Raw genomic sequence first — 25456 nt, 5'->3', positions numbered from 1 at the left:
TTAACATCTTCCCCAATAACTGAAACTCGTCTTTTATTCAAGTTTTCACCTCACTAGCATAGAATGAGAAATAAATACAATTGCATTTATTCAAGTTAGTTTTCAGTGACTGAAGAACTAAGAAAGCCAAACTAACCTCAGACCACCTGAAGGCTTCTTGAAAGAAAAGCCTTCCACAGCTACACTTTCAAATTTTCTTGGCAAGTCCCTAGGAAGTTTGATTCATACAGTATAATGTAAACATGCTGGAGGAGCCCTGTTCTGTAAAACAACCTTCCTCTGAAGTGTCCTTTATGTCACAGCATGCTCAGAAAAAAAAAAACCACACCTCTAAACTCCTGAGCTTAGAAACATACCTCTACCAAGAAACATACTTTAACAGCTGAATCCAGGCAAAAATGGAATTCACATTCTTTGTGGATGCCAATTCATAGACTATGGAATTATAGACAATTGAATATTTGTGAAGTTACACTGAAATTCATTTCCAGGTGAAGACTGGAATTTTCTAGTCATGATGTTCCCACTCAGAGCAGGTGACTGGTATTTTTTTAGAAGTCAAAGTTTCTAAATATCCCAAACACAAGAGTGTAGTACTAGCACAGCACTCAGACTTTTAACACCTCTGCTTCCTGCTATAACAAGAGCAGTTATGATAAAGTTCTTTGATTTCTCTGGGAAAGCAAGACTAGATAGAGGTTTATATGTTTCCCAAGTGGAAAACAAACACAACACTGATTTTTAATGTTGTTGGTATACACTATTAACAGTCCAAATGGTCAAAATTGATCAGAAATATGTTGTTCTTTAGCAACCTTTTACACCAAGAAACAACAAATATTAAAATGGTAATAAACATACATCAATTTCATTATGGCTGAAGCAAATGCAGTTACAACAAAACTTAATGATTTCATTTAGTATTGACTTTAAATGTTAGGACTAGAATTTGTTCAGAAAAAAAATCAGAAAAGCACAGCTCAACTCCACTCAAGATTAAAAATTAATGCACAGTGCCATAGTATTTTGGAACAGCTCAGTGCACTGAAGACTCCCTGTAGATTGGTAGAAAACCTTTAGAAAAATTTCTTTTCTCCTGTTGAGTCATATGCTATTGCACACAATGCATAGCATGGCATACGCTGCAACCCCCCAACCACTTGAAAATTTAAATTTCATAAAAAATAAAAATTGCATTTCCAGAAGTAGTAAGGAATTTTAGATTACAACCACAAGTTTACGAATGAACAGTGGTTTAAGAACCTTCTTAGAAATTACCAAGAAATTACACCTAAAAGTGAGTTTTGTTTCAGGAACATTCAGATGTCTCAAACGGACTTGTCAAGGTTAAAAATGTATTTGAAGAGTTAAGAACAGAATTTAACAGTGTTTCAGTAACATTCCTCAGATGAGCCAGATGCTAAAATTCCTTAAAAGATCAATACACTATTAGTATTTCCTAAATATTTTAGCTTAAATAAGTTATTTGAATTCAGTACTTGAAGGACTTGACTGCAACAATTTGATTAATGCTACAAACACTCATAATTCTACAGTATTTTGATTTAGTTAGAGAAAAGGCCATGGAAAGAACATTCCCTTCTTGCTCTAGTAATCACTCAACTTGAAGTAGCCAAAGTAAATACTAATAGAAATCCATTCATTACTCTCAAGATCAGTTTTCCTAACCCAAGTACCTATATGCGTTTTATTGACCATTTAAAAAACCGTTTCTTTATTCTTTTAACTTTCACTGTGTAATCAACTTCCCTTTTGCTTGAAGGAGCTACTGAAACCCGTAAGACGCTTCCAATCAACTCTCGGCAATATGGATCACAGTTTTCCCCATTTGTTTTGAAGTCAAATGATTTGTGTTTCTTCTAATAAACAGCCATAGCACTACAAAATAAAAGATATTTTTTCCTATTATGGTATGAAATTAATCAAACTGACTTCAGACTTTGTGCATATTCACTGCTGTCATAAGACTTTCATTTTGAACAAAGTCAAGGCGACTGAATTACTGCAAATTTATCTTCTATTGAGACCACATTTCATCTCACTTCTGTGGATTCTTGTCATTTCTTTGCACTGAGATCTAAGATGAATACAAAATAAAGTTAAGCATTAGAATTTTATCCATATCTGCACAGCTCACTCAATATCTATCATTCACATACATCAAGCTTTAGATAATTAGGGAAAAATCATGCCAGATCACACAGGAAATCCAATCAGATTTTCAAGGTCAAATGGGTAAGATTTTACTTTTCCTAATCCTTAGATTACATTTTGTCCTGCTTAGCTATATGAAGCAATGACATTTCTTAGATCACAAATAGTAAATAAACATGTGATTAAAGCTTCCCATAATGCTAGAGATTAAAATCCCATGTTCTCAGACCAAAGATGCAGCTAATGCAACAGCCCAGGAATTTAACTGGATGAAGTAATAACTGCATGGATTTTTTTCTTCTTTCCATTTAATCATAGCGGAGAGATCTAAGCAGTGATTACTCCTCAGTTAATTCACCGAATAACATTGCTAGATACATCAGATAATGACAAAGTAGAATTGTTCCACGTTAATCTTTAGGTAGAATTAATCTTCCTGTGGCAGAACTACAAGCCAGGATTCCGGCTCCCTCTAAGCCAATATAAATACTTGTGTTCAATGTAGAGCAAAGTGATGCTCTGTGGCTGCAGTAAATCAATATAATCAATGTAAGATCAAATGTCAAACTGAAAGTAAAGAGAAATGTTTATTGCATTTGTCCTTGATACAATGTTTCCCAAACTCGAGATCAGGAGAAACAGGAGCCAGTAAATTTGTCTGTTAAGTCCTTAAACATTTGCCTTTTTCCTCAGATTCAGAAGCCTTATCAGACATCCTAATAAATCCAAATTATTTCATACTATTTTTTCTACTTTAGATGGAAGAATACATGAAGAAGCCAAGGCTCAAACTCTAGAACATCCAAATGATCATGGCTTCAGAAAACAGTGTTGACAGAACTGCACTGCAATTTCACTAGATACTCCTAGCGAAACTATTGTTTCCACATTAAATTTGTAATTGAAAATATTGTAAGAACATTATCCTTTATAAATACTCCTAAATAATGCCTGACTGAAATACACTGAAGTAGTTCTGGAAATTGCTAACGCTATACAACAGCAGCAATATATTTTTGCTTTATTTGCACAATTCCAATTTTATTAGCTTGTAGTTAAGAGAAAGAAACATCACAATTTAGACCAAGTCAACCAAACAAGTTTGTTATACAACTACTGAAGCATGCCCCGATAACAACAGTATTTCTCAGTAAATTCTCAAGACTTCATAATTAACTCAGAAAAAAAACACACCACCTTCAGTTCAGAAAACTTAGGATAAATTCAAGGCTGTGGAAGTATCTTTATATACTTTCCCTGTCCTTTTACTTCTTGAAAAAAAGTCTGCTATTGACCATTGCTGGAGATACAACACTGAGCTAGACGGGTATCTGGTCTGACAGCACGATTCCTTGTGGTTTCACATCAGAAAAAATAAAGCGATGGTACTACAAAAAGAGTTTGGCTTATTAATTGAGGTTTTAGAAAGATCTCCTTTAAGGAGCACACCAAGCTTTGACAAGAGACAGGCAGCTACAAGTCAGCTGTAGCAGAATTTCAGAACAAAACCAGTTTTTCCTTAATGGAGGAAAAAAACATGGTCAATATTGGTTCAGTTTCCTCAAACTTTCTACATCCCTTCCAGTTCAGAGTATCAGTAGGTACTTTTGAAACACTTTGTAGGTACTTTGGGATTAAAACTTAAATTTTACACCATGTGTAAAGTTCTCCAGCATTCTATACTGCTTCCTATTGGAAACTTTTCATTGTGGCAAAATCCATACATGTATCTCCGAAGGCACATTTTAAGCACACCTATTCTGAAAATACTGGCAGTTAGAACTTTTGCAATGAAGCCAAGTCATGGAAAGTCTGCTTTGCTGGATGTTGATTTAATGCTTTACAGTCCTTCCATGACTTGTTCTGCTAAACCCAAAGTGCAGTATCGTAGGATGAACTCATCAGTAGTTCTAGTTTTAATGAGAATAGGCTGTCATCAACATCAGTGTCATAATAAAACTGTCTCAACTGTGCTTCAGATTATACGTCTTAACCTTTGTTTGCCCCATTAATGGGGAGGAAATGAAGGAGTCCAGTGTATCTGAAACAGTACCTCTACAACAAGGATTTCTTGCCTTTTCAGCTGAAAATAGCAACATGAACTTGAACTATAATCAACACACTAAGGCTTTAATACACTTCAAAAGGCTTTCCGAGCTAAACCCCACAGGCTTCCATAAGGCAGCCTCTGAAAGACCTACCACTCACTCTACTTGTCCTCTTGGTCAGTATGAATCATAGAATGGTTCAGATTGGAAGGAACCTTAAAGATCATTGAGTTCCAGTCCCCCTGCCATGGGCAGGAACACCTCCCAATAGACCAGGTTGCTCAAAGACCCATCCAACCTGGCTTTGAACACCTCCAGGGATGAGGCATCCACAGCTTCTCCAGGCAACCTGTCCCAGTGTCTCACCATCCTCACAGTAAAGAATTTCTTCCTGATATCTAACCTAAATCTCCCCTCTTCCAGTCTAAAACCATTACCCCTCAACCTATCACTACACTCCCTGACAAAGAGTCCCTCCCCATCTCTCCTGTAGCCCCTTTTAGGTACTGGGAGGCTGCAATAAGGTCTCCCCGTAGCCTTCTCTCCTCCAGGCTGAAGCTGGATGACCCTCCCAAATTTTGCACTGAACAGAAGAGATAAACTTAACCTCCTCCTGCTTTTGAGTATCTTAAAAGATGTGTAGCATAGCCTAGTTGTCTTTGAAGCAGTTTGTTTATTCACAAGAGATGCAGAATTCCTGTTTGAATTCTATGTAGCATCCCAATCCCCCAGAAAACACACAATGAAGACAGCAGCAACTAAACATTTTCTGATATAAGTAAATGCTTGGACAAACACCCCATTTCCCATCCATAATATTTTTTCCAGAGCAAATACTGATTAGTGTATCTTCATGAAAAAGATAGTTTGGCAAACTAAAGTAATCAAGCACAACAAACAAAATAGCCTCAAAAATTTTAAAATAAGGAGCTAAATGTATATGGAATAGATACATCTAGATTCATCCCAAACAGATCTATAAGGCTTAAATCAAAGATGCAATAAAATTTTCAATTTTTAATGCATCTGCTCTATTACTGCATCCGTCCCCCTTCCTCCATGAACTTCAGAAAATTCCATGTATCCTCAGCCATCATTTTGACACTTCAAAAAAGCCTTTTTAAATCACAAATTTAGCCTCCAAAATAGGTCCTAATTCTGAACTGGCATAAAAATACATGTAGAGCTGAATTGTACATAAGAAACAAATTTGTTTCAAATGCACATTATTACACCAGCTGAATTCAGAATAACTGTCTTTTATAACCACCTTAATTTTGTAGAAGCAGCTGACAATGAATCTAATTTGAATTTACAATAAAATAAGCGGTTCATGCTAGAATGATGCCTACAACATTCAGCATACTCAAATTAATAATAATAACCCTGTTGAAGGACTTAAACCAATCTTTATTTAAATTGCATTCCCAGGCATTGTAAGTCCCATTTTACAGTCTAAGTACTACTGTCTGCACTGATCTGAAAATACATTTCAGTCACCAATATGACAAATATTTTGAATAGGCTTTAAGCAATTCAACTAATTGAACACCTATTACCTTCACATCAAAAATGACTACACTAAAATCTGTTAAGACTGATTAATATTAGCAATAAAATAGAAAGTACCACAGGAGAAACCGTCAAAAGTAACATTTAAGATACGAACAGATGTTCAGTCAGTCTTGCTCAGGAAAAAAACCTCAAGATGTAAACATAGACTTCAATCCCATATACCCACCCTACTGAAAATTATTTATCTCATTGTGAAGGGAGTTTCTAAACTTCTAACAGAGTGCTAAAATTTCATATATGGCTTACCTACTGTTGACAATTTTCTTTAAACATGAATGTTTGTGCATTAGCACAGTAAGGAATCTACTAACTGCAAAAATATCAACTCATTTTCACCACAACTTAAAAATAAAAAATTCCAAAGACAACATATGTGGAAAAATAACATTCCGCAATCGAGGACAAACAATGTCCTACAAGTGCTTCAAACTTGGATGCTGCATCTTAACAGGATAAAGACACCTGACTTCCCTGTTCCTCTGTGCTTCAGGAACACCTACCCTTGCTGCCTAAACACTGGGAAAACATTGGCTTCTCTCCTGCTTTGAACAGGAGACTGGACCTTCAGAAGTTTCTTAAAGGCTCAGGCATTCTATGATTCTTCCTATAAGAAGGTGTCTAAAAAGGGCCCCATGCTGTCTTGTATTTACTTACTGTATGCACTGAGCAACAACCTACAGATAATACTATTCTCTTTCTGCAAATACTTTTTCCATGCTTCCACAACAGAGACCACAAGAAGTCCCCAAGACCCAAAGGCGAAGCTCTGGCAGCCCTCTAATCTATTTAGATGGTGCGATAAGAACAAAGTGGAGGAGTCAGTATTAAGTAGTTTCCTCAAAAAGCAACATGTGCAAACATGACAACTGGCAGCAGAGATAGAAAGCTACTTCGAATGTTGCTTTCAAATGTTAAGTCTATGACTTTCTATTTTAGAAGAAGATCCAACATAAAGATCATCTTATACTACTTGGGGCATAGGTTTTACGCAAAAGGAAGTTAGTTTTTTTTTTTTATCGAGAGCCCTTACAAAAAGCTGATCCATCTTTTTCATGTATATATATGAACACAATCAGACAGCCCTTACCCAAGGTAAGTTAAATCTTGGTGAGTCACCAAGAAGGGTCTATATCCCTTCTTCCTTATTATGTACATAGCACTAGTCAATAAGCTTTCTCTGATACCTTTGACAACTTTCACAGGAAGGAAAAGCATAATTCAGATCTCATTTAAAAATGGATACGACCTGCAGCTCTTCACATCACATTTTAAACTATTGCCAAGATTAAACACTAGCGATAGCATATCCAGTTATCAAACTCTAAAGCAGACTTTTGCACTATTACAGACCATATTTAAAGCTTTTTAGGGCACTAGCAAAGACACTGCAGTCTAAAAATCTGCCAAAAAATTCAAACAAATATTTAAGTCTGGAAGATAACCTATAATGATGTGTTTTGGTGTAGTGCAGGTATCTCCCATCCCCATATTTCATATAATTGATAGTTATGCAAGTGTACAACTGTTTACCTAATATTTTGCAAGATTTATCTAGCTATCAGCAAGACAAAGCAGTGTTATCTTCCCCTACTTATCTAAAAAGTCATCTTCTGGCAACTCTAGAGCTTTGCCAGCACCCTCCACCCCAACTGACAGGTACAGCCTCACACTCTGACAACCCTGAATTCAGTGAGGTGTCATATCCTATTGGTAAATCCTAGCAAAACGTAATTCACACCTGTAAGTTACAATTTACCTAACAAACATTAAACCAGATATTTCAGGAAACATTCAAAAACACTGAGGGAACTGGCTGATATCATTGACAGACCACTTTTTGAAAGGTCATGGTCATCAGGGAATGTTCTTGATGACTGAGGCAACGTAAAGTTCAGTCCTATCTTCAAGAGCAAGGAGGAGGACAATAGTAAGAGTTACCTTAGTGCCTTGGAAGGTGATGCAATAAACAGCCCTGGAAAACCATTCCCAAGCATACAAAGGACAAGGTGACCGAGTAGTCTACATGGACTTATAACAGAAGTCACACCATACCAGACAGAGCCTTCAATAATACGAGTACCTCCGCATCAACCTGACCTCCACAAACAAGACAAAAGCAGCTGATGTTGTCCATCTCATGTGTACTAGGCTTTTGATAGTCTCCCATACCATCCTCGTGTACACCGAGGCGGCACAGACTAGAGAAATGGACTGAAAATAGACCCGCCTGGACCAGAGGACTGTGATTAGTGGCATCACAACCAGACCAGCTGGGGCCAGACACTAGTGGTGCACTCCAAGGGTCAGTACTGTTTAACACCAACTACTTGGATGATGGGGTAGAGTGCAGCTTCAAGTTTACAGGGAGAAATGGTTCAAACACCAGAGGGTTGCGATGACACTCAGAAGTACCTTGATAAGCTAGAGAAACAGGCAGACAGGAATCTTTAGTTTATAGGAAAGTGCAGAATCCTGTCCCTGTGGAGGTACAACTCCACGCACCAGAACAGACTGGCAACCAAATACCTAGACAGCACTAGCCAGGAACATATGCTCGAAGGCCACCATCACCCTGGGCTACACTAAAACAGTACTGCCAATACTAGAAAGGTGGTGACCCTTCCGCTCTACTCAGCACTGGTACAAGTTTAAGCAAAGTACTTGTTTGATTTCTGCCGTTTTGCCAAAGTTTTGAAAGAATTTTTAAAGGATTTTTTCCATCTTCAGTATTTTTAAAGAATACTGGTTCCAATGAATTTTGTCCTCAGCTCAAAACATATTTCTCATGAAATACTGAAGCCGAGAAAGCCATGATTTGTTACCTGAAAGCATGCTAGATTTTCATGCTGTATCATAGGATTATATATGCTCAAATAATCCAGAGAAACAGATTTGCACTGATCCAGCGTACCACTGTGCATCGCCAGCCCTCTCCACAGCCCCACCATTGCTCAGCATGGCTGGGAGTGTACACTTCCTTCCAAAGTTACATATCTCTTCCACTTCCCAGAACACCATGTTGTCTCAAATAGGTTTTCTGTCAATAAAACAATTTTCTGACAATAAAAAAAAAAACTTTTCATTGTTCATATTTCAGACAGTGTTAAGGAAAGGAACAGAGACAAAGCTATCACAAGTACCTGTAATACATCTAAATTCATACACTGAATTCAGGGAAACTCAGTTAGCACCAGCCACTGACAGGGATCAGAAAACTCATACCCACTGGATCCAACATAACCATTACCACCAAGCATAACCTCACTCTTACTACAGAAATTGAGAAAAACATCTTTATGCTCTGTGACACCGCACCAGTCAAGGGAACTGATTTTTTACAGGCTCCAAAGCAGTGGTAGCATTAACTATTGAAAATGGTATATGCTGAAGTAACCTTCATGCACATCTGTGTTGAGTCAACCTACTGTTCATAGTTTTCTCAGTTTGTTGATTCTAACACGAGTTTCCTGGCCCTTTGATGTAAATTGATCGGAGACTTCATGCCTGCAACTTTGTTTATTAAAGCACAAACAATATTGATATTCAACTAAGACAGGTGAAGAGGTAAACTTGTACAGAAAGAACATGAAACCGTAGGTGAATGAAGGGATATAACATTGTGGATGGGTTGCATTTTATTCCATAAAAAAAGTATAGCTCAAGAATTTGAAAAATTTTTTCAGAACGCTTACAAAAAAAGGTAACAACCCAAAGATCCTACAGCAGTTGTGCATTGTGAACCACAGATGTATGAAACAAACCTATGGAAGCTAGTTGTTGCACGTAGAAGAAAGGGGACTAATTCCAACACTTCCTAGTGATGCTTGTGTTATGAATTTTCTTATTGGAGTAATTCCTGTATTTAATAGTTTGAATAGCAGATTTCAGTACATCTCTACAGATTTGAAATAGAATAATCAGCTACTAGGAATTATCACACACATAAAGCAGGTGACATCTTTAAGAGCAGTGGAATAAGTTCACAGCCAAGGAAGTACACCTATATTCAAGCTGAAACACCAAAGCCAAACTGGTCATTGATACCAACAGTGCTGGGAAAACGCTATGAAACACAGCCCTGTGGCTGTGACCTGCCCTGCCTGTCCCCCATCTGCCTTCATAATCCCATATATTCAAATTTCTGCCCCTTCACGACTTCTGTCTACCAAGACACAGCAAAAGTGCACATCAAGAACCTGATGTGCCAATACTTCTTGGTTCATTGATGTGTGAATTGCTTCTATATGGGAAAGGAAAGTTTGATGCCCCGGTTTCCAAGAGTAAAGCATCTAGTTACCTTCCAGATGTAAGGGAGGACAAAGGGGAAGCATTTAAAATCCAGCTGTCTGAGAAATTCAGGGTCTGGGTGCCCAAAGGATGAAGGGCAGTCGAGACAAAGCAATAACCATTTAATATGGTAGATTGTTCTATCACTCCTTGATACTAGAGAGAAGCAAAACATGAAAGTGCATTTGGGAAGAACAAAAGACCAAAACAGCAGTCACAATGGGTTCTTACAGTCTCATGAATAACTCTTCCTAATGAATGGTTCACATGTATATTAAGTTTCAAATCTCATTACTCCTCCTCAATTCATTGATTTTAGAGGAAGTGCAGGAAGGACTTGCCTAATTACAAACAGAATAACCACCTAAACCGCTGGAATTTTCTACTTCACATAAACCCAAGAAAAAGGTGTTTACCTGAACTGAAAAAGATGCAGCTGCCCACTAATAATAAAGCTGGAAAGAACATTTTACAAGGGAAAAGTCAAACACCTCCTCAAACCATCAAGAGAAATACAGGCACCAATACCTCCACCAGATTTGACATGAGGGTTTAAAGACTCAATCATCAGTGTTTCACAGAGCAAGAGAACACCAGGGATGCTGGAACAAGTTTTTGCTGTATATAAATGGAACTACATTCCCAGGATTGTTCTTTTTTGTAGTATCCCTTTCTGAAGCAGCACACAACTAATTTAACAGGTTACTATTCCAATTTACTGGAGTTTTATCTTAAATATGAACATAACAGTAAATTACCAGAAAGAGCTGCAAATGAGGAAAAGCTTTTTTTCATTAAATTCATACAGCTTTTATTTTGGCCTTGCACAATAATTATCTATTGGCAGTACCTCTTGACAAGAAGCAAGGGATTAACTACATAGCTGGCCAGGAGCATCTATTCTCTTTAATCTATTTTTCTGAAGGGGCCATCTGCTCTTATTTCTACATTTTGTAGCTTAGCCTGAAATTGCCATTCACTACTCTGTTAGGATTTCAATTAGTTACATGTAAAAATTTCTCCCATGTCAAGATAGCTGTCTGGAGGATGAAATACTGCAAGGTGAAGAGGGAAAATGGGTTATTACCAAAAGCTGATTGACTATAATTAGCTGATTGACTCAAATAGCTAATTAGTCACCTATAAAATGAAGGGGAAAATAATGCTCTAACATTTGTTTTATTACAACACAGCTTGACATCCCTTACTGACGAGTATGCACAGCCACATTTTAAAGGTGCTGAATCTGAATAAAAGGACTATGTTTGCTTTTTGTATTCTCTGCACTCAGTTCTTTTCAGATGACTCTGCAGAAAAGCTTCAAATCTTTTCTTTGATAACAGCACCAAAACCTTCCAAATGAGGTGCCCAAAAATACCTCATAGAAATGCTGACAAGACATACCTGCATGATTAGCACCGCTTGGAGACTTATAAATAATGAATAGCTACCCTGAAAAATTTACTCACTACAAACTACTGGTTTGAGCTCCAGCCAGGTATTACTCCTATACAATAATATCAAGTTAAGCAAAGGATTCTGAAAGGACTGTACAGAATGAAGCCTATAGTTTTATGTCCTACTCCATTCAAGTGGGAAAGAAAAGTACTTCTGATTCATTTTTTTCTATCCATGTCACTGTTTTCCCCAGCAGAAACACCAAGCAGGAGGCTACCCAGCAAGGTGAGTACTTGAGTTAGTGCCTAGAGCAGCTAACTTCTCAGCATCTTCTTCATATAAGCTGTAACAGGTAGCCTTCTAGCCCAGACAACCAGCCACCGAAAGCTTCGGATGTTGCTTTGAGCATACTGACAAAAATAAGGGATCAGTGCCTTGAAGACCTACAAGCTACTCAGAGGCAGAAAGTACACTGCTAGCATAATGCTCGGCATATCACCGAAGTCTAAAGAAACTATGATCTACTAGTTAAGAAAGCAAATCACATTTTCTTCTATCAAGGGCATTAATTTAAAGAGGATAATTTGTCTAGAGCTCTTCATAGAGCTGATCTCACAGCCAGCTACTTGCCACTTACATGATAATGAAACACATCAGCAATTTTAATTAACCTTATATTGAACTATATGAACTATTGCTTGGTGTTCCAAACAAGGACTATTATTTCAGGAGATCTGTAAATTCTTTAAGTGCATCTATGAACAAATCATTTATAAGTAACATTATGGTAGTTCCCCTGCACTCTCCATTTAAACAGTGATGATAAAGTGATATTAGGAAGAAACTCTTTACTGTGAGGGTGGTAAGACACTGGAACAGGTTGCCCAGAGAAGTTGTGGATACACCATCCCTGGAGGGGTTCAAGGCTAAGCTGGATGGGGCTTTGAGCAACCTGGTCTAGTGGGAGGTGTCCCTGCCCATGCACTGCAGGAGGTTTGGAACTAGATGATCTTTAAGGTTCCTTCCAACCCAAACCATCCTGTAATTCTCAGAGCTTAGAGTTTAAAAGTCCGGCAAAGTATTTCTTTTAAAACTTGATTCAACACTTATCAAATTGGATGGACTGACTGACAGTCTTACTAGTTAAAGCATACATCAAGAGAACGGCACAGGCCAAAGCTATTTCAGCTCTCATCCACACCTCAATCATATTTGGAAGCCCTGTGTCCAAAGATAAGGTAGTTTTATTACAGCCACAGCATTTCACCTGTACTTGAGCCCAAGCTTGTCATCGAGGTATGAGCAGTAAAGCAAAATACCGACGAGATGGCCGAGCAGGGACCTGCGTTTCAGCAAGCGACAGCACACGGCTGGCTGCAGGAGTTACCGTGACAAGGGAAGACTCTGGTACCCAGCACCCATGTGCTGCGACACCCCCCCGCGGGGCTGACACCCCCCCCTAACCCCCCCACTCCTGCCCGGGGAGCCCCGGCCGGGCCGGGCACCGGCTCCCCCTGCGGGCAGCGCGGCGGCACTGCGGGTACCGCACCGCCCGGAACGCTGCTGCATCGCCTGTGAAATCACGCCAAAAAAAAAAAAAAAAAAAAGACAGACACCAGCCCACAAAGCCCTTCAGGGTAAGATCCACCCAAAATTAAAAACCGCATGATGATTTCTCTAACGCTAAGTGACCCACTGCTAATGCTATGGAGTTTCCTGACACAGAGATAGCATCCAAAAACCTTCCTGGGTAAGTTCCACCTTCAAAATTTCAGCATCGCTTAATCTCCTTTCAGATGCTCAGTTGGTATTGTACAGAAAAACCCGTTATTCTGGTGGAATAATTCTGCTCTTTCCAGAGTGTGCTCATATTAATATTTCAAAATTGCCAGAGATCCTCAAATTCACAGAGAAAAGGCTGGAATAAATCTTAAAAGATCATTAATTTCCTCACAAGCATTTTATATGACTACACTTATGTCATTCATTCCCGACATTTGTTCCACATGGTATTAACAGGCTTCTATGAACATTTCAAGTGTCCGCAGGAAAAAAAAAACATCTGAGGAACAGATACAGTAAGCTTTAAAAACATGATAAATCTTCTGTTGTATGCTTTTATACAGTAGGCCAATAAAAACCTAATCATTTTTCCAGACCATGGATTCATGGTGTAATAAAAAGGTCAAGGGTATATGATAAGTGAAAAGAATCTTTAAGACCAATTTGTGTTACCCAAGACAAATTGGAGCACAGTAGTCCCTCCCAGTCTTAAGATCTGGTACTAAGGTGCCACATTTCACCCTGCAGACAGGTCAGCCTGGGATACCCATTAGCATCTCTCTAGAAAAGCAGCAAGTGTCAAAGCTAAAGATAACCACTGCAACCTGTCTGCTGTGAAGCAGATAAAATCCTCCCCACACATCAGGATTTAAGTAGAGAAACCAAGTCAAATCATCAGTAAGAATGTGTTTCACTTTGAGCAACTCCTCCACCTACCACAAAAAACATTTTGGGGAACCCCTGTAAGGAAGACAGAAAAGTCACTGTAACACTACCTTCTTCCTTCAAATTAGGACTTCTTGATCCTAAAAAAGCCCATGCTGGAAGCAGGCACGAAACAGATAATTACTAAAGTGAAAAATACATTCTAGGTCTGAGCTTCCATAACTGTACAAACAGACCAGGAATATTGTACTCAAACTATGTGAAGGCAAGTCTAGGAGAAAAAAAAAAGATCTATTTTCCTTCAAACTCAGGAAGGGGTGTAAGGTGCAGTTATAACAAAAAAAAACACCATGAAAAAATGAGGACTTTAGTTAGTGCCTACAGCTGTGCTTCACTGACACCTCTATTTGACCACCTCTAATTAGGACACTGATCAAAAGGAACCTGGAACAACAACTTTGTCCTTTATCAATAACTGGAAAAGGAGACACATGAAAGGAAGAATAACTGCATTAAAAGCAGTCCTTCCATTCCTACATTTTTTAATATCATTATTATCACAAAGCAGCAGGAAACGCTGGCTGACAATACTGAAAACATTTTGCTTTCAAACACATCTGCTTTCCAGAGTACCATTATTGGATGATCAGAGGCAGTAAGAGGCTACAGATGCATTTACTCTCCAAGCATTCAGTAAACACTGCAGTGTCAGAGCAACACAAGAAATTAGGGCTTCCTAAATTCTTCGTCTTGTCCACGAAAAGCCATCTTCCTCCAACTACTCCTTTTGTGCAATCCAAATGGATTAATAAAGTTGAAGAAAAATCAGTAAATCCTCAAAGGATTTGCAACTTCAGATTTTCCCTGTCACTACATTATACCAAGATCAGCACAGCAGTGGTTGTTATAAAAAAATTTTCTTTTGGATTAAGTGCAAGAACAATAGGTTTACTGAAATGATTTCTAATCTTTTTGGTTTCCAATTATTTTGTCAAGAAATGCTTCCTAGAAAATAAAGAAGCATGAAAGAACACCTATATAGGCCAAAAAAAAAAAGTGAAAGATTTACCAACTGCAAGAATTAAACTGACATTTGTTTGCTGCCTTGCAACTTTGTTCCTGTTGAGCTACTGGCTGAAGCCAAAAGCCTGATAAACACATCAAAATAAGAAATGGAAGGCAGCCAGCAAAACAGCAACTGGAAATGGAGAATAGGAAGGAAGGAATCCATTTAACTTTCCAGTTTCCTATTAATTTTACCTTGACAATAAGGTGAAAGGATAAAAATGATAACACAAAACAACAGAACAGTAAGTGATAAATATGACAGAGTTGAGCTCAAGCAAAGGAATATTTTCAGATAGGATAAGTGCACAAGGAATAACACATGTACCGCTCAGCCATTGAGACACAAAAATACAGCTCTCAGCTTAAAAATGTTTTTACAGTCCACCTCTCCAGTTGCTACTCTAATTTGCTCCTTACCATAAATAGCCAGCCTACTGGCTGTTATATCCCAAGTCATTGGCAGCTCAGTATAGAGCTTAGCAATTTAGTGGAGATTAAGTGTCCAGAAATGCATCTCATTTTGAATCAAATATATCAAGAGATGCAAAATCTACCTGCTCTTATATTTAAGAGTTAATTATCCATTGCTAAAGCACTGTGCTTTATTATTTTCATATGCACTTCTTTGGCCAGACACTTGAGCACCAGTGTGAAGGGTCTCTTGGCACCTTTTTTCAACCTCTGGGAAGGTAGTAAGGCACTCAAGCCACACATTTAATGATCATTTTCACAAACCAACCAGACTAGCAAGAGGCCTACAGATCTTCTTAAGCTTGCAAAGTATTGTGCTTTATCCATGATCTTCTTGACAATTAAGAGACATGACTTCTGTACTAAGAATGTCACAATGAAATTCCCTAGTCTGTATGTCCTCATGGCCTTAGCTTAAGGTCATGAAGATACTCATTTTCTAGCTAATGATGCACTTGGAGCTCACACCGAGGTAGCAATAGATGGCTCTTAAGTCATTCCCAGAACTACTGCCACCCCGGCCGTACAGATCTCATCGTGCAGGTGAGACATGCCTTCCCAGCTCTAAGGGGTAGACAACCCCACTTTATCAAGATATTCTACTTGCCCAGTATAAATATCCCATCCTTTATAATTTTCTACTTGAAAAACAGTATTAATAATGTAAACACTAAGCTAGCAAGATTCCTGCAGAGCTCAGCTAAGAACAGTCAGTTAATTCACCATAAAATATTAGGTGTGTCAGTTACCAGTTAATCTGTTTAAACATGCTTTTTACTGAAACTGCTAAATACTAATTAAAAAGTCATGCAGTACCACACTAAATACTTTACAGAGGCTACTCAGGTCTGAACTTTTACATCCAATTCTTTCAAATCAAAGCACATCCTGAATCCTTTTGTTTTCTTAATTATCCTAAAAGTCAGAGGGGACAAAAACTCCGAGGGCAGAAAGGTCACATACATAGATTTTTAAGTACATGCAAGTTAAGTCAAACAAGCCACCAGCCAGAACAGCAGCCATTCAGTGCTGTGACCTTCTTTCTGATTTCTCCAGTAAATAAGTACTCAGAAGGTTACAGTTTTAATTTGCATGGCTGGTGTCGAAAAGGATTGAAAGTGACAAACCATGTCAGTCTAAATTTGAAACCTTTAAATGCGCTCTCTCTCATTGACTGCCAAAGTAAGTGTGCAAGTGAATTAGAAGTCAGCTTTAGACTAGATGTGCTCATCCGTGAGTGGCTGGAGGCTGGAGTCATGCTTCAGAGCAGATGAGCCCAGGGTGAAGTATGTATGATTATCTTCAGCTGCATTTCACAGCAGCCCTGTTAATGTGACTGGAATACCTGATAAATCACTTCCCCAGCCTTTTAAGAGACCAAGACTGGAATCCAATTGTTAATAAGTCTTACAACTTTCCCGATACAGTTTCACTGCAGTAAAAGCAAAGAGCCAACTGTTACAAAAATGTGAAGTTCTGAAGCGTTACTGAGTAAGGAAGGCTGAGACATGAGGGACAGTCTCTGAAATATCCCTCCTTCACTCCAAGGTGTATTACTTGTCATGCCGTTTTATGAAAAGAGAAATGGAACCACCATCAGCCTACCCTGATTTTATGGTGCTACCATCACACCATATCCAGTCCCATCACCATCACTAAATTTCTCATCACACTGCACCTGCCAAATAACTAATCGCCTCACACACATTCTTCATAGCCTTTTGTTTTGAAGTCTGATTACCAGAAGACAGAAGACTCTTCTGTCTAGTTAATCTCCAAGAAAGACAACTTAAAGTGACCTGTTCTCTAAAAAAAAAAAAAAATATATCTTTTTCTGAAGGGCATATTACAAAGTTTACTGTTTTATTCAAAACAATAGGACTCTCCAAGTAATCTTAAAACCCAGTCAGCTTTCTGCAGTTACATTTGCTTCACAAAATGCCTACGACCTTCATAAAGTGTTTTTCCAGCCTCCAAGAGCTAAGACACTTGGAACAAGCATTGCTCATATGATTGAGACTACAATGAGAAACAGAGGGGAGTCTGAGGTTATTCAGCAATGGAGTACATGCTAACACCATTAGGGACTCGGAACAAGCAGCATCATGCATGCCTGTTCCATGCCATGAAACACCCACCCTCGGAGGAAAGTGGATGATTCAGTAGCAAACTGATTTACATCACAACATACCCATGTCACTTCAATACATGGAGTCAAATACATCTTTTAGAATTGTGAAAAATGAGAGAAAAATCTTGCTAAGCACCCAGAAGCCCTTACACACCAAGACACATTTATTCAAAATCAGTAACATCTATAGAACCTTAATTTCCAAGTTCCTACTTCAAACATTTTCACAAAGCTATCCCTTACCTGCTAAAAAAAAAAATATTAAAAAAATCAGTTAATATCCCCCACAATGCAAAAAGTCAGTACAGTTTTCCCCCACACTCCAGTCTCCCTGATATTTAGGGAGGTACTGGTCTGTTTTACTGTTGAACTCCCACAAGAACCAGCAAGCCCCTGCTGATCACTGTTAAGTCACACAGCTCAGCAAAGCCAGCCGGTGTAGAGCTAGCACATACAGCCATCTACTGATGGGAAGGCTTCTTGTTCCTGTACATCATCCTGTTGACAATCATTTTAAGGTAGCCTTGCCAATTTTAGGCATTACCTCAAATCCCCAAGTAGCTAAAATGAGCTTGTAAGGAACAATTCCACAGGTACCGCCTGCAGAGAAGTAAAAGCTGTCTGTTAGCAATGGCACTGGGACTCATAAGGATTTCAGCTGCCCTAACTTTGATTACAGGGTCCTCTCCACCTACATATTTAACATTACACAGATCAAACAAGTGCCAGGCATCCGTTTTAGTGTCTCCCCTGTGACAAAGCAGGTCTGGCATCAACACGTTTTATTTACAGTTAGCTTCCTCCACCTGCAATTTCACATACTTTATCCAGCATTCACAAAATACTCGCAATGAATCAGTGCTGTGCATAGATGTGAAAGAAGGCAATGAAGATAACATAACTCCTCTTACAGATCTTTCAATTTATTTTTTACTGCATCACTCATGAACTAAGTTATGAAAATCAACATTACACTTGCATATTTACCTAAAACCCCACATGCAAACAAAGTCCGCCTTCAAAATAAAGGTCTCAAAAAGGTTAAAAAGCCACTCAGTGCTTTTTTCATAGTAAACACAAAGAACTACCCTAATTTCAGAACAACCATCACTTTCACATACAAAAATATTTTTCAGGTTTTGCATAAAAGATGAGCACCTGAGAGCTGTAAACAGGAAAAACAAATACACACGTACTGAACTCTTGCTTCTTCACAGAACCTCATTGTTTCCAAGGTTCTTCAATTACTGAACTTATTATAATAATTGGACATAACATTCCAGTTCCCATTGTCTGTACCAGCTGCAAATTAATCCTATTAGCACGGTCACCTTACTGCACATGCAAAGTAAGTCTATTTCCAACCTATAACATGTTTGAAGGTTTACAGGGAAAAAATATCCCTTTCTAGGAAGGCTTATTGTTCAAGTATACAAGGAAATCTTAATTATAGCAAAGGGTGTTGTCTAATCTCCTGTTCTAAAATGTAAGGAACAGCTGAACGTTTCAATGACCATTTAAAGCAAAATTTAAGCAATAGGTCTTATATCTGTGTTCCAAAGAGACAAGTCATCAAATACTTGAGTGGAGTTTTCAACAGGAAAAATCAACACTTTCATGTACTATGCAGGAACAATGAAGGATACTCATCTTTGATTTTAGTTCTTTCAAAATGCTTAAACAAGGTTTTGTTAGGGCAAGAAGAGATGCTAGCATCTCTTAACTCTGAAATACAGATTAACAGTACTGCCCAGGAAAGTATTCTTGCAGCATCCTAGTCATCTCCACACCGTTCTTTTTCAACCAAAAGGCTATCCTGGAACTCCAAAAGCATGTCAAGCTCCACTTTTTTCCTGTATCATTTAAAATTATGTAATTTGTGTATAACCAAATTATAATTTGTAATTATAAGCAAAATATGCAAATGCATCCACTTCTATTTGAGAACTATAATTAACATATTTTGGAAGTCTAGACACAGGACTTGTCTCTAGAAGCCAATTTTCAACATGGTTAGAAATTTGTTAGCAGCTTGGCTCTTGTGTCTACACAGTACACACACTTCAATTCCTTCAGCGTCTTGGAAGGATTTATTAATTCAACCATACAGTTCTTACAAGTCAATCTTCAGTTTCTGAAGATATTTTGCTGACCTACAGTATTTCAGTTTGAGTAGTATCACAGTTACTATCTGTATTGCGGCATCAAAATGCTATTACATAATTAAGCTGGTTATTTTAAGCATTTAAAACCTTTGCTAAGACACTCACACATACCTGGAAGAAGCCAAACTGAAAAATGTGTTTCATTCTAAGTTGGAAAGCTAAACAAATCCCGTTAAAATTAGACAAGCTACTTCATTTGCTTGCTCACTGAACTGTCATAGAAAGAACTCAGTGGACCTGACACAAAGTACAAGACCAAACTATAACATCTACATTTCCACTAATATTTGCTTTCATTGAACCGCACAGAATTGTTACCATTGAGAAGGAAAACAAAAAAACAGTCACTGACAAAGTGTCATAACAGGATGGGTTTGTAAAACATCTCGTCTTACATTTCCTACTTGTATTATACAGCCACTTCACCTTATTTGCTTCTTTGGTCACTCTACAGCTGCCCAAAATCTATTTTACATAGATACAATGCAAATTTGCATTTTAAAACATAGTTAAACGATTTGCAGTCACACTCCTTAATCTCTTTTTACTCATCTCCAACATATGAAATAAATTCAGATTTAACGCAAGACTTGACTTTCAAAGTAAAAAAAAAGCTAGAGACATACTAAAGACATTAGATTCACATTCATCTACATTCATTTTTTCACTGACAATATCATTTATTTTAGCTAAAAGTATGCATGCAGATACCAAGTATTACGTGATGAAAGCAGGCAGAAGTTTGTCTGTCCTCTAATTTCTCATTTCAATGAGAACCTCAAAGCGCTATCATGGTCCCAAGAAGTCAGTTTTGGCAACAGCCATACAGTTATATCTACTTCCATAAACACTATTTATAAAATAGTAAGTCACATACCCCTGTAGCTTCCAGAAGTAATTTACATACGCAAAAAGATTCTTCCTCCACTACCTGGAGGCAAACTTCACTAATTTACAGCCTTGAATTCTCAGCTATCAAGCTAAATTTTAACAAGATTTACAGCAAACAATACATATATATTTAAATAACAATTCTCCTTTTCCCACTATCAACAGTAGTATTTTTTACAAAGTTAGGAAAAATATGCAAAATACCAACCATCCAAAGGCATGCAGCTACAAATCACATGGTATATGCATTCCACAGCTGAACACTGACAGCTACCCCGAAAGTCCAGAGTATTTCAGACAATAGTTGACTCTCCTTCTGATTTAGAGATAGGCATTTGCAGTTCGTTACACATCAAAAGCAACAACAACGCATTAAAAGGAACCACATTGATTTAAACCTATTCCTGTCATAGGAAGTGCACTAGCACAGCTCTGTAAGCACTTCAATTGAAGCCAAAATCAGTCCAGCTTTCATTAAGTTATATTAGAAGATCAGTTTGTAACTTATTTCGCTTGACCATCCCAAGCACTGTATCAAGTGTTTGTCTCTCCAAGAGCTGTGCTCACGTCACCTGCCAATTATACAGTATTTCAAAATTTACATTAGATCATAGTGTCAACCACATAGAATTACTTTTCTGTTCTGCATAGTATCATTGAAACAAAGACCTAGCACTTTAAAGCATATCTGACATGTCAGACGCAGAAGGGCTGGGAATCACTTATTATTTGGAGTTATGTAACTGCAAAAGAAAATATTCTTTGGGGTTTTTAAAAGACTCACCAAAATGTACTCTTGCTTCCTGAATATTTTAGTTACAGAGCCAAGAGTTCCTTGGAAAGGGCATAGAAGGTAGGCTCCTTTTTAAAAATACACATACATAAGCGATAAGCTATTTATTGTTCAGAAACGCATTAGCGGGATAAAAAAAAAGGGAAAAACCTTCGGGGCTTTTAACCGATTGGAAGCCCGAGCAGAGCGCAGAAGACCCAAGCTGTTCCACACAACAATTCAACTTGGAATAACGCCTAAGCCTAGCGGGGAGCGATCGTGCCTTCGCCGCTGTAAAAAAAAAAAAAAAAAGAAAAAAACAAAAAAACCCACAACAAACCACCCAGGAAAGAGGCGACATGTGGGGAGGCGGCCCCGCTCCGCCGCCGGGCGCGACGCCCCGGAGCAGCCCTGGAAGCCGGGCTGGGGCGGACGGAGCCCAGCCCGGGCAGCGGCCGCCGGGGCCGGGCAGAGCCCCCCCCGACTCCTCCCCGCAACCCAACGAGGGGAAGGGGGCAGCAGCCGGTAAACACCGGCAGCCTGAAGAGACACGCGCACAAAAAGAAAAAACCCACAAAACCCCACCCCACGGAGCGGCGCAAAGCGAAGAGTCGCCCCCTCACTGAGCGGCCCTCACCAACTCCGGCTCGTCCCCGCGGCGGGACGAAGCTGCCCCGCTCCGCCGGCCCTCACCTTGGTTGACCAGCCTCAGGGCGTGAGTGAAGGACGGGTCCAGCGAGTCCTTCTCCGCCATCAGCTCGGGCAGGTACTTCTCGTCCATGGCGGCAGCGGCGGCCTGGAGCGGCGGAGCCGGAGCGCCGGGTGCCCTCGCGGGGAAGGGGGTGGCGACGGAGCGAGTCCCAGTCCCAGACGACGGTAAATCCTCGGAAGCAGCGCTTCCCGCTGGCCGCCTCCCGCCTGGGGCTGCGGGGACGCATCCAGAGGGAAGCGCCGCAAGCCTCCGGCCGGGAGGCGGGAAGGAAGGGAGCGCGGGCCGGGGGGACGACCCCCCCCCCCCCCGCCAACACCGGACAAGGGACGCGGAGAAATCCCTCTGCGGAGGCGCACGGGGAAAGGGGGAGAGGAGGAGGAGGAGGAAGAGGAAGAGACGCGCCCCAGGAGCCGCTGAACCACTCAGGACTCCCCGCACACAGACGCGTAGACAACCAGGGAACCCGTCAGGCAGCCGGCGCTGAACGCAAAAAACACCCCCAACGGCGCTGCGCCGACTGAACGGCTGAGCCCCTGAGCGCCAGGTTTAAATACCCCTGATGAGGCCACGCCCCCAACTGCCCATAAGCCCCGCCTACTGTCCACCCAGCCCCGCCCCGGGGCGATGCTCCGCCCCCCGACTCCGCCCAATGGGTGGTGATAGTCGAGCCCCCTGCTCTGCCGCCCCGCCTACTCAACTGACAGCTCCCATTGGGTGGCGCAGCTTGTCAGTCAAGCACAGGCGACAGCCTCGGATTGGTGGTCGCATTTGTCCTTCCCCGCCCCGCTGGCGGGCGGGAGCGGGGCTGAGGTAACGCGCGCAGAGCGCCTCCTGAGGGGGAGCGGAGCCGGCGGCAGGGCGGTGACGGGCGGGTGCGAGGAGCCGGAGAGAGGAGTTTCCCATTAAGACCCTTAGCTGACCCTCTCTGCAGAGGCGAACTGGTGTTGTACCCCTCCGGAAGCCCCCAGGCGCCTCGACAGACGGTCGCCCCATCGGCGCCAGCGGATCTGCGGGGATTCGGCCTGCGGGAGCGCCCTGAGGGGAGAGCTGCAGCGAGACGAGGGGCGAAGGGCGCCGCCGGGGCCGTCTAGCCACCCGCTAGCCCAGTCATCTCCTCAGGATGCTCTCCTCCGGCCCACAGGGGGTGTGAGAGGGGCTCGGGGGAGCCCGGAGAGCGTCCTCACCCTCCCTTTAAAATCTCAAGGGGAGGGGGAACGAAGAAAGGCAAGACTGTTTTTTAAAGGAGGAGTAAAACCGCAGGTTTAACTTATTTTCCTCCCCCAACAGCAATGGTCTATATTTATCCAGCATTTTTTTACTTGAGCCTCTAGTAATATAAAGCACGTCATAAATAGTAGCCAGAAAAATCTCATTTCTGCTGAATTACACCAATGGGCTGTTGCAAGTGCGCTTTTGGTTCAATAGCAGCCTATTTTACAGGAAAGAGAAGCAAAGTTTAAGAGCCCTTGCTCAAGCCTATTTTCCTATTTTTTCAGTGGATACACTTGGTATATTACATCATTATTCTCTTTGGTCTTCAGCTTTGAGGCTTTACATAGCTTCCTCATTAGACCATAGGTGTTTCATCAATGAATCTTTGGTGACAAAAGCCCAAAGGATGCAAGACCAACTGTTCTCTGTAACAGAGCATGAGAGCAAAATTACTAAAAAAAAGAGGAAAATTACTTACTCATTGAAGACAAGATTTTCCTCTCTGTTGGTTTTAAACCAACATTTACTGGAAAAGTCGGTAAGAAACTTTAAGTGACAAGCTAAAGTTAAAAGACCACGGGGAATATTCTTACCTCTGTGAATCAAATAATCACACATTTGCTTTTGTATTTTCTGGAAAAAAAAAAAAAAAGGTTTGCAATATATCTTAGTCATATTCTTGCAAGATGGGGAGAAAAAAGCTCTGAAAAAAGGCTAACATGAGAAATCACTCAAAACTTGGAAGCAGAGGTTAAGACTCCCTTCTCAGACTTATATGTGCTCTTTCACCCTTAAAACAGAAAGATCATATATTGAGGTATCTTATTTCTTTTTGTGTTTTACAGACTGGAATATTTCATAAACCAATGTCTGATATGTTAGAATATGAAGTATACTTGATTTACATTCTCTCTGCAACAGTTCCAAATAAATCTTGACCCAGGACTAACAGAAACAAATCTACAAAGTTATAGTTTAAAAATTCTCCAGCACGACATCAAGCTTGATGGGTACAGCAAAAACATACAAGGAACTGGGAGAAGTTGGATTACAATGAATGTTTTATTTCAACCTTCCATATATATCTTCTATATAAAACTACTGAAATGCAGCCATCTGTTGCAAAACAGGCAGACACATGCAACCTTGACACTGAGCAATATGTAGGAGTGTAATCTTTATTGAATGACCTGGAGCAAAATAATCTCTATCTTTGCCAGGAAAGCCAAAAATCTATTTAAAGTTCCTCTACAGCATACAGGACCTCAGACAGAAGATAGCTATATTATTACAAATGGTGTAAAACACAATGTACCTTTCTTGGAAAGAGTCATGTTCTCCCTGGTAGCTGATTAAATAAACATTTGGTGTTTCAAGAAACCACAGTATTTCTTCCTGAATTATACCAATTCCCTCTGGATTACAATTGAGAAAGACTTACTGGATGTCTGAAGACTTTTTTCTCACCAGGTCTATAATAATATAGGAATTATAAAATTATCCCCATTTTACCCTATTGTTCAAACTCAAACCTGCACAGAAGAAGTGAAGTATATTGTTTTCTCCAATGAAATTCACTAGCATGTAATAAAACAAGAGGAGGACAGAAATTACGAGCCTCAGGCCATAGAAAGCAGCCTAGGATATGGTCTTACTCTCCAGCAAAGGCAGGAAACACCAACTTCTTAAGGACTGATTGCTTTCTTGCTACTGAAATCTCTATAAAGCTTGAAAAGCAGCTTCATCAACGAACTGCCCAGTAAGTACTAGCTTTAGTAGTCTCAAATGTTTAAAAGTTGTGAGTCCAAACTTTTAAAATTCACTATTTAAATGTGTTTATCCCTACTGTCCAAGGGTAAACTAAACAGGATTTTTTACACACGTCCACTCTGCTTTCTATATGCGTGTGGTAGTCTCAGGAAGTTAGTTTGGTAGGTGTGCATCAGTCAAGAACCGGTGTCAGAGTAATGTCCATTACTTCCCTTAAAACGCCAGTTGTCTGACCTGACCGTGTGCCTGTAGATGCCAAAATTAATATTCATATGTAGTAGAAGGGTTAGGAAGTGTTAGCACCTTCACTTTCAGGGGTGAGATTCACTTTCT

At 39.9% G+C, this 25456-nt stretch overlaps 1 protein-coding gene across 2 annotated transcripts in view; it reads right to left on the bottom strand.

Moving 5' to 3' along the window:
- KHDRBS3 (KH RNA binding domain containing, signal transduction associated 3) overlaps positions 1-22474 on the bottom strand; it is an 87072-nt gene extending 64598 nt beyond the window's left edge. Inside the window, exon 1 of one of the 2 annotated variants that reach the window (XM_074145272.1) lies at positions 22123-22474. In XM_074145272.1, the coding sequence (XP_074001373.1) occupies positions 22123-22210 (88 nt within the window). In that variant the 5' untranslated portion in view covers positions 22211-22474. The remainder of the gene's footprint in view (positions 1-22122) is intronic. The other variant, XM_074145271.1, reaches the window with a different exon arrangement.
- Positions 22475-25456: the final 2982 nt, after the last annotated feature.

The sequence above is a fragment of the Numenius arquata genome, chromosome 3, assembly GCF_964106895.1.
Source record: "Numenius arquata chromosome 3, bNumArq3.hap1.1, whole genome shotgun sequence".
NCBI classification, from domain to species: domain Eukaryota; kingdom Metazoa; phylum Chordata; class Aves; order Charadriiformes; family Scolopacidae; genus Numenius; species Numenius arquata.
This window is presented reverse-complemented; position numbering and strand designations above follow the sequence as displayed.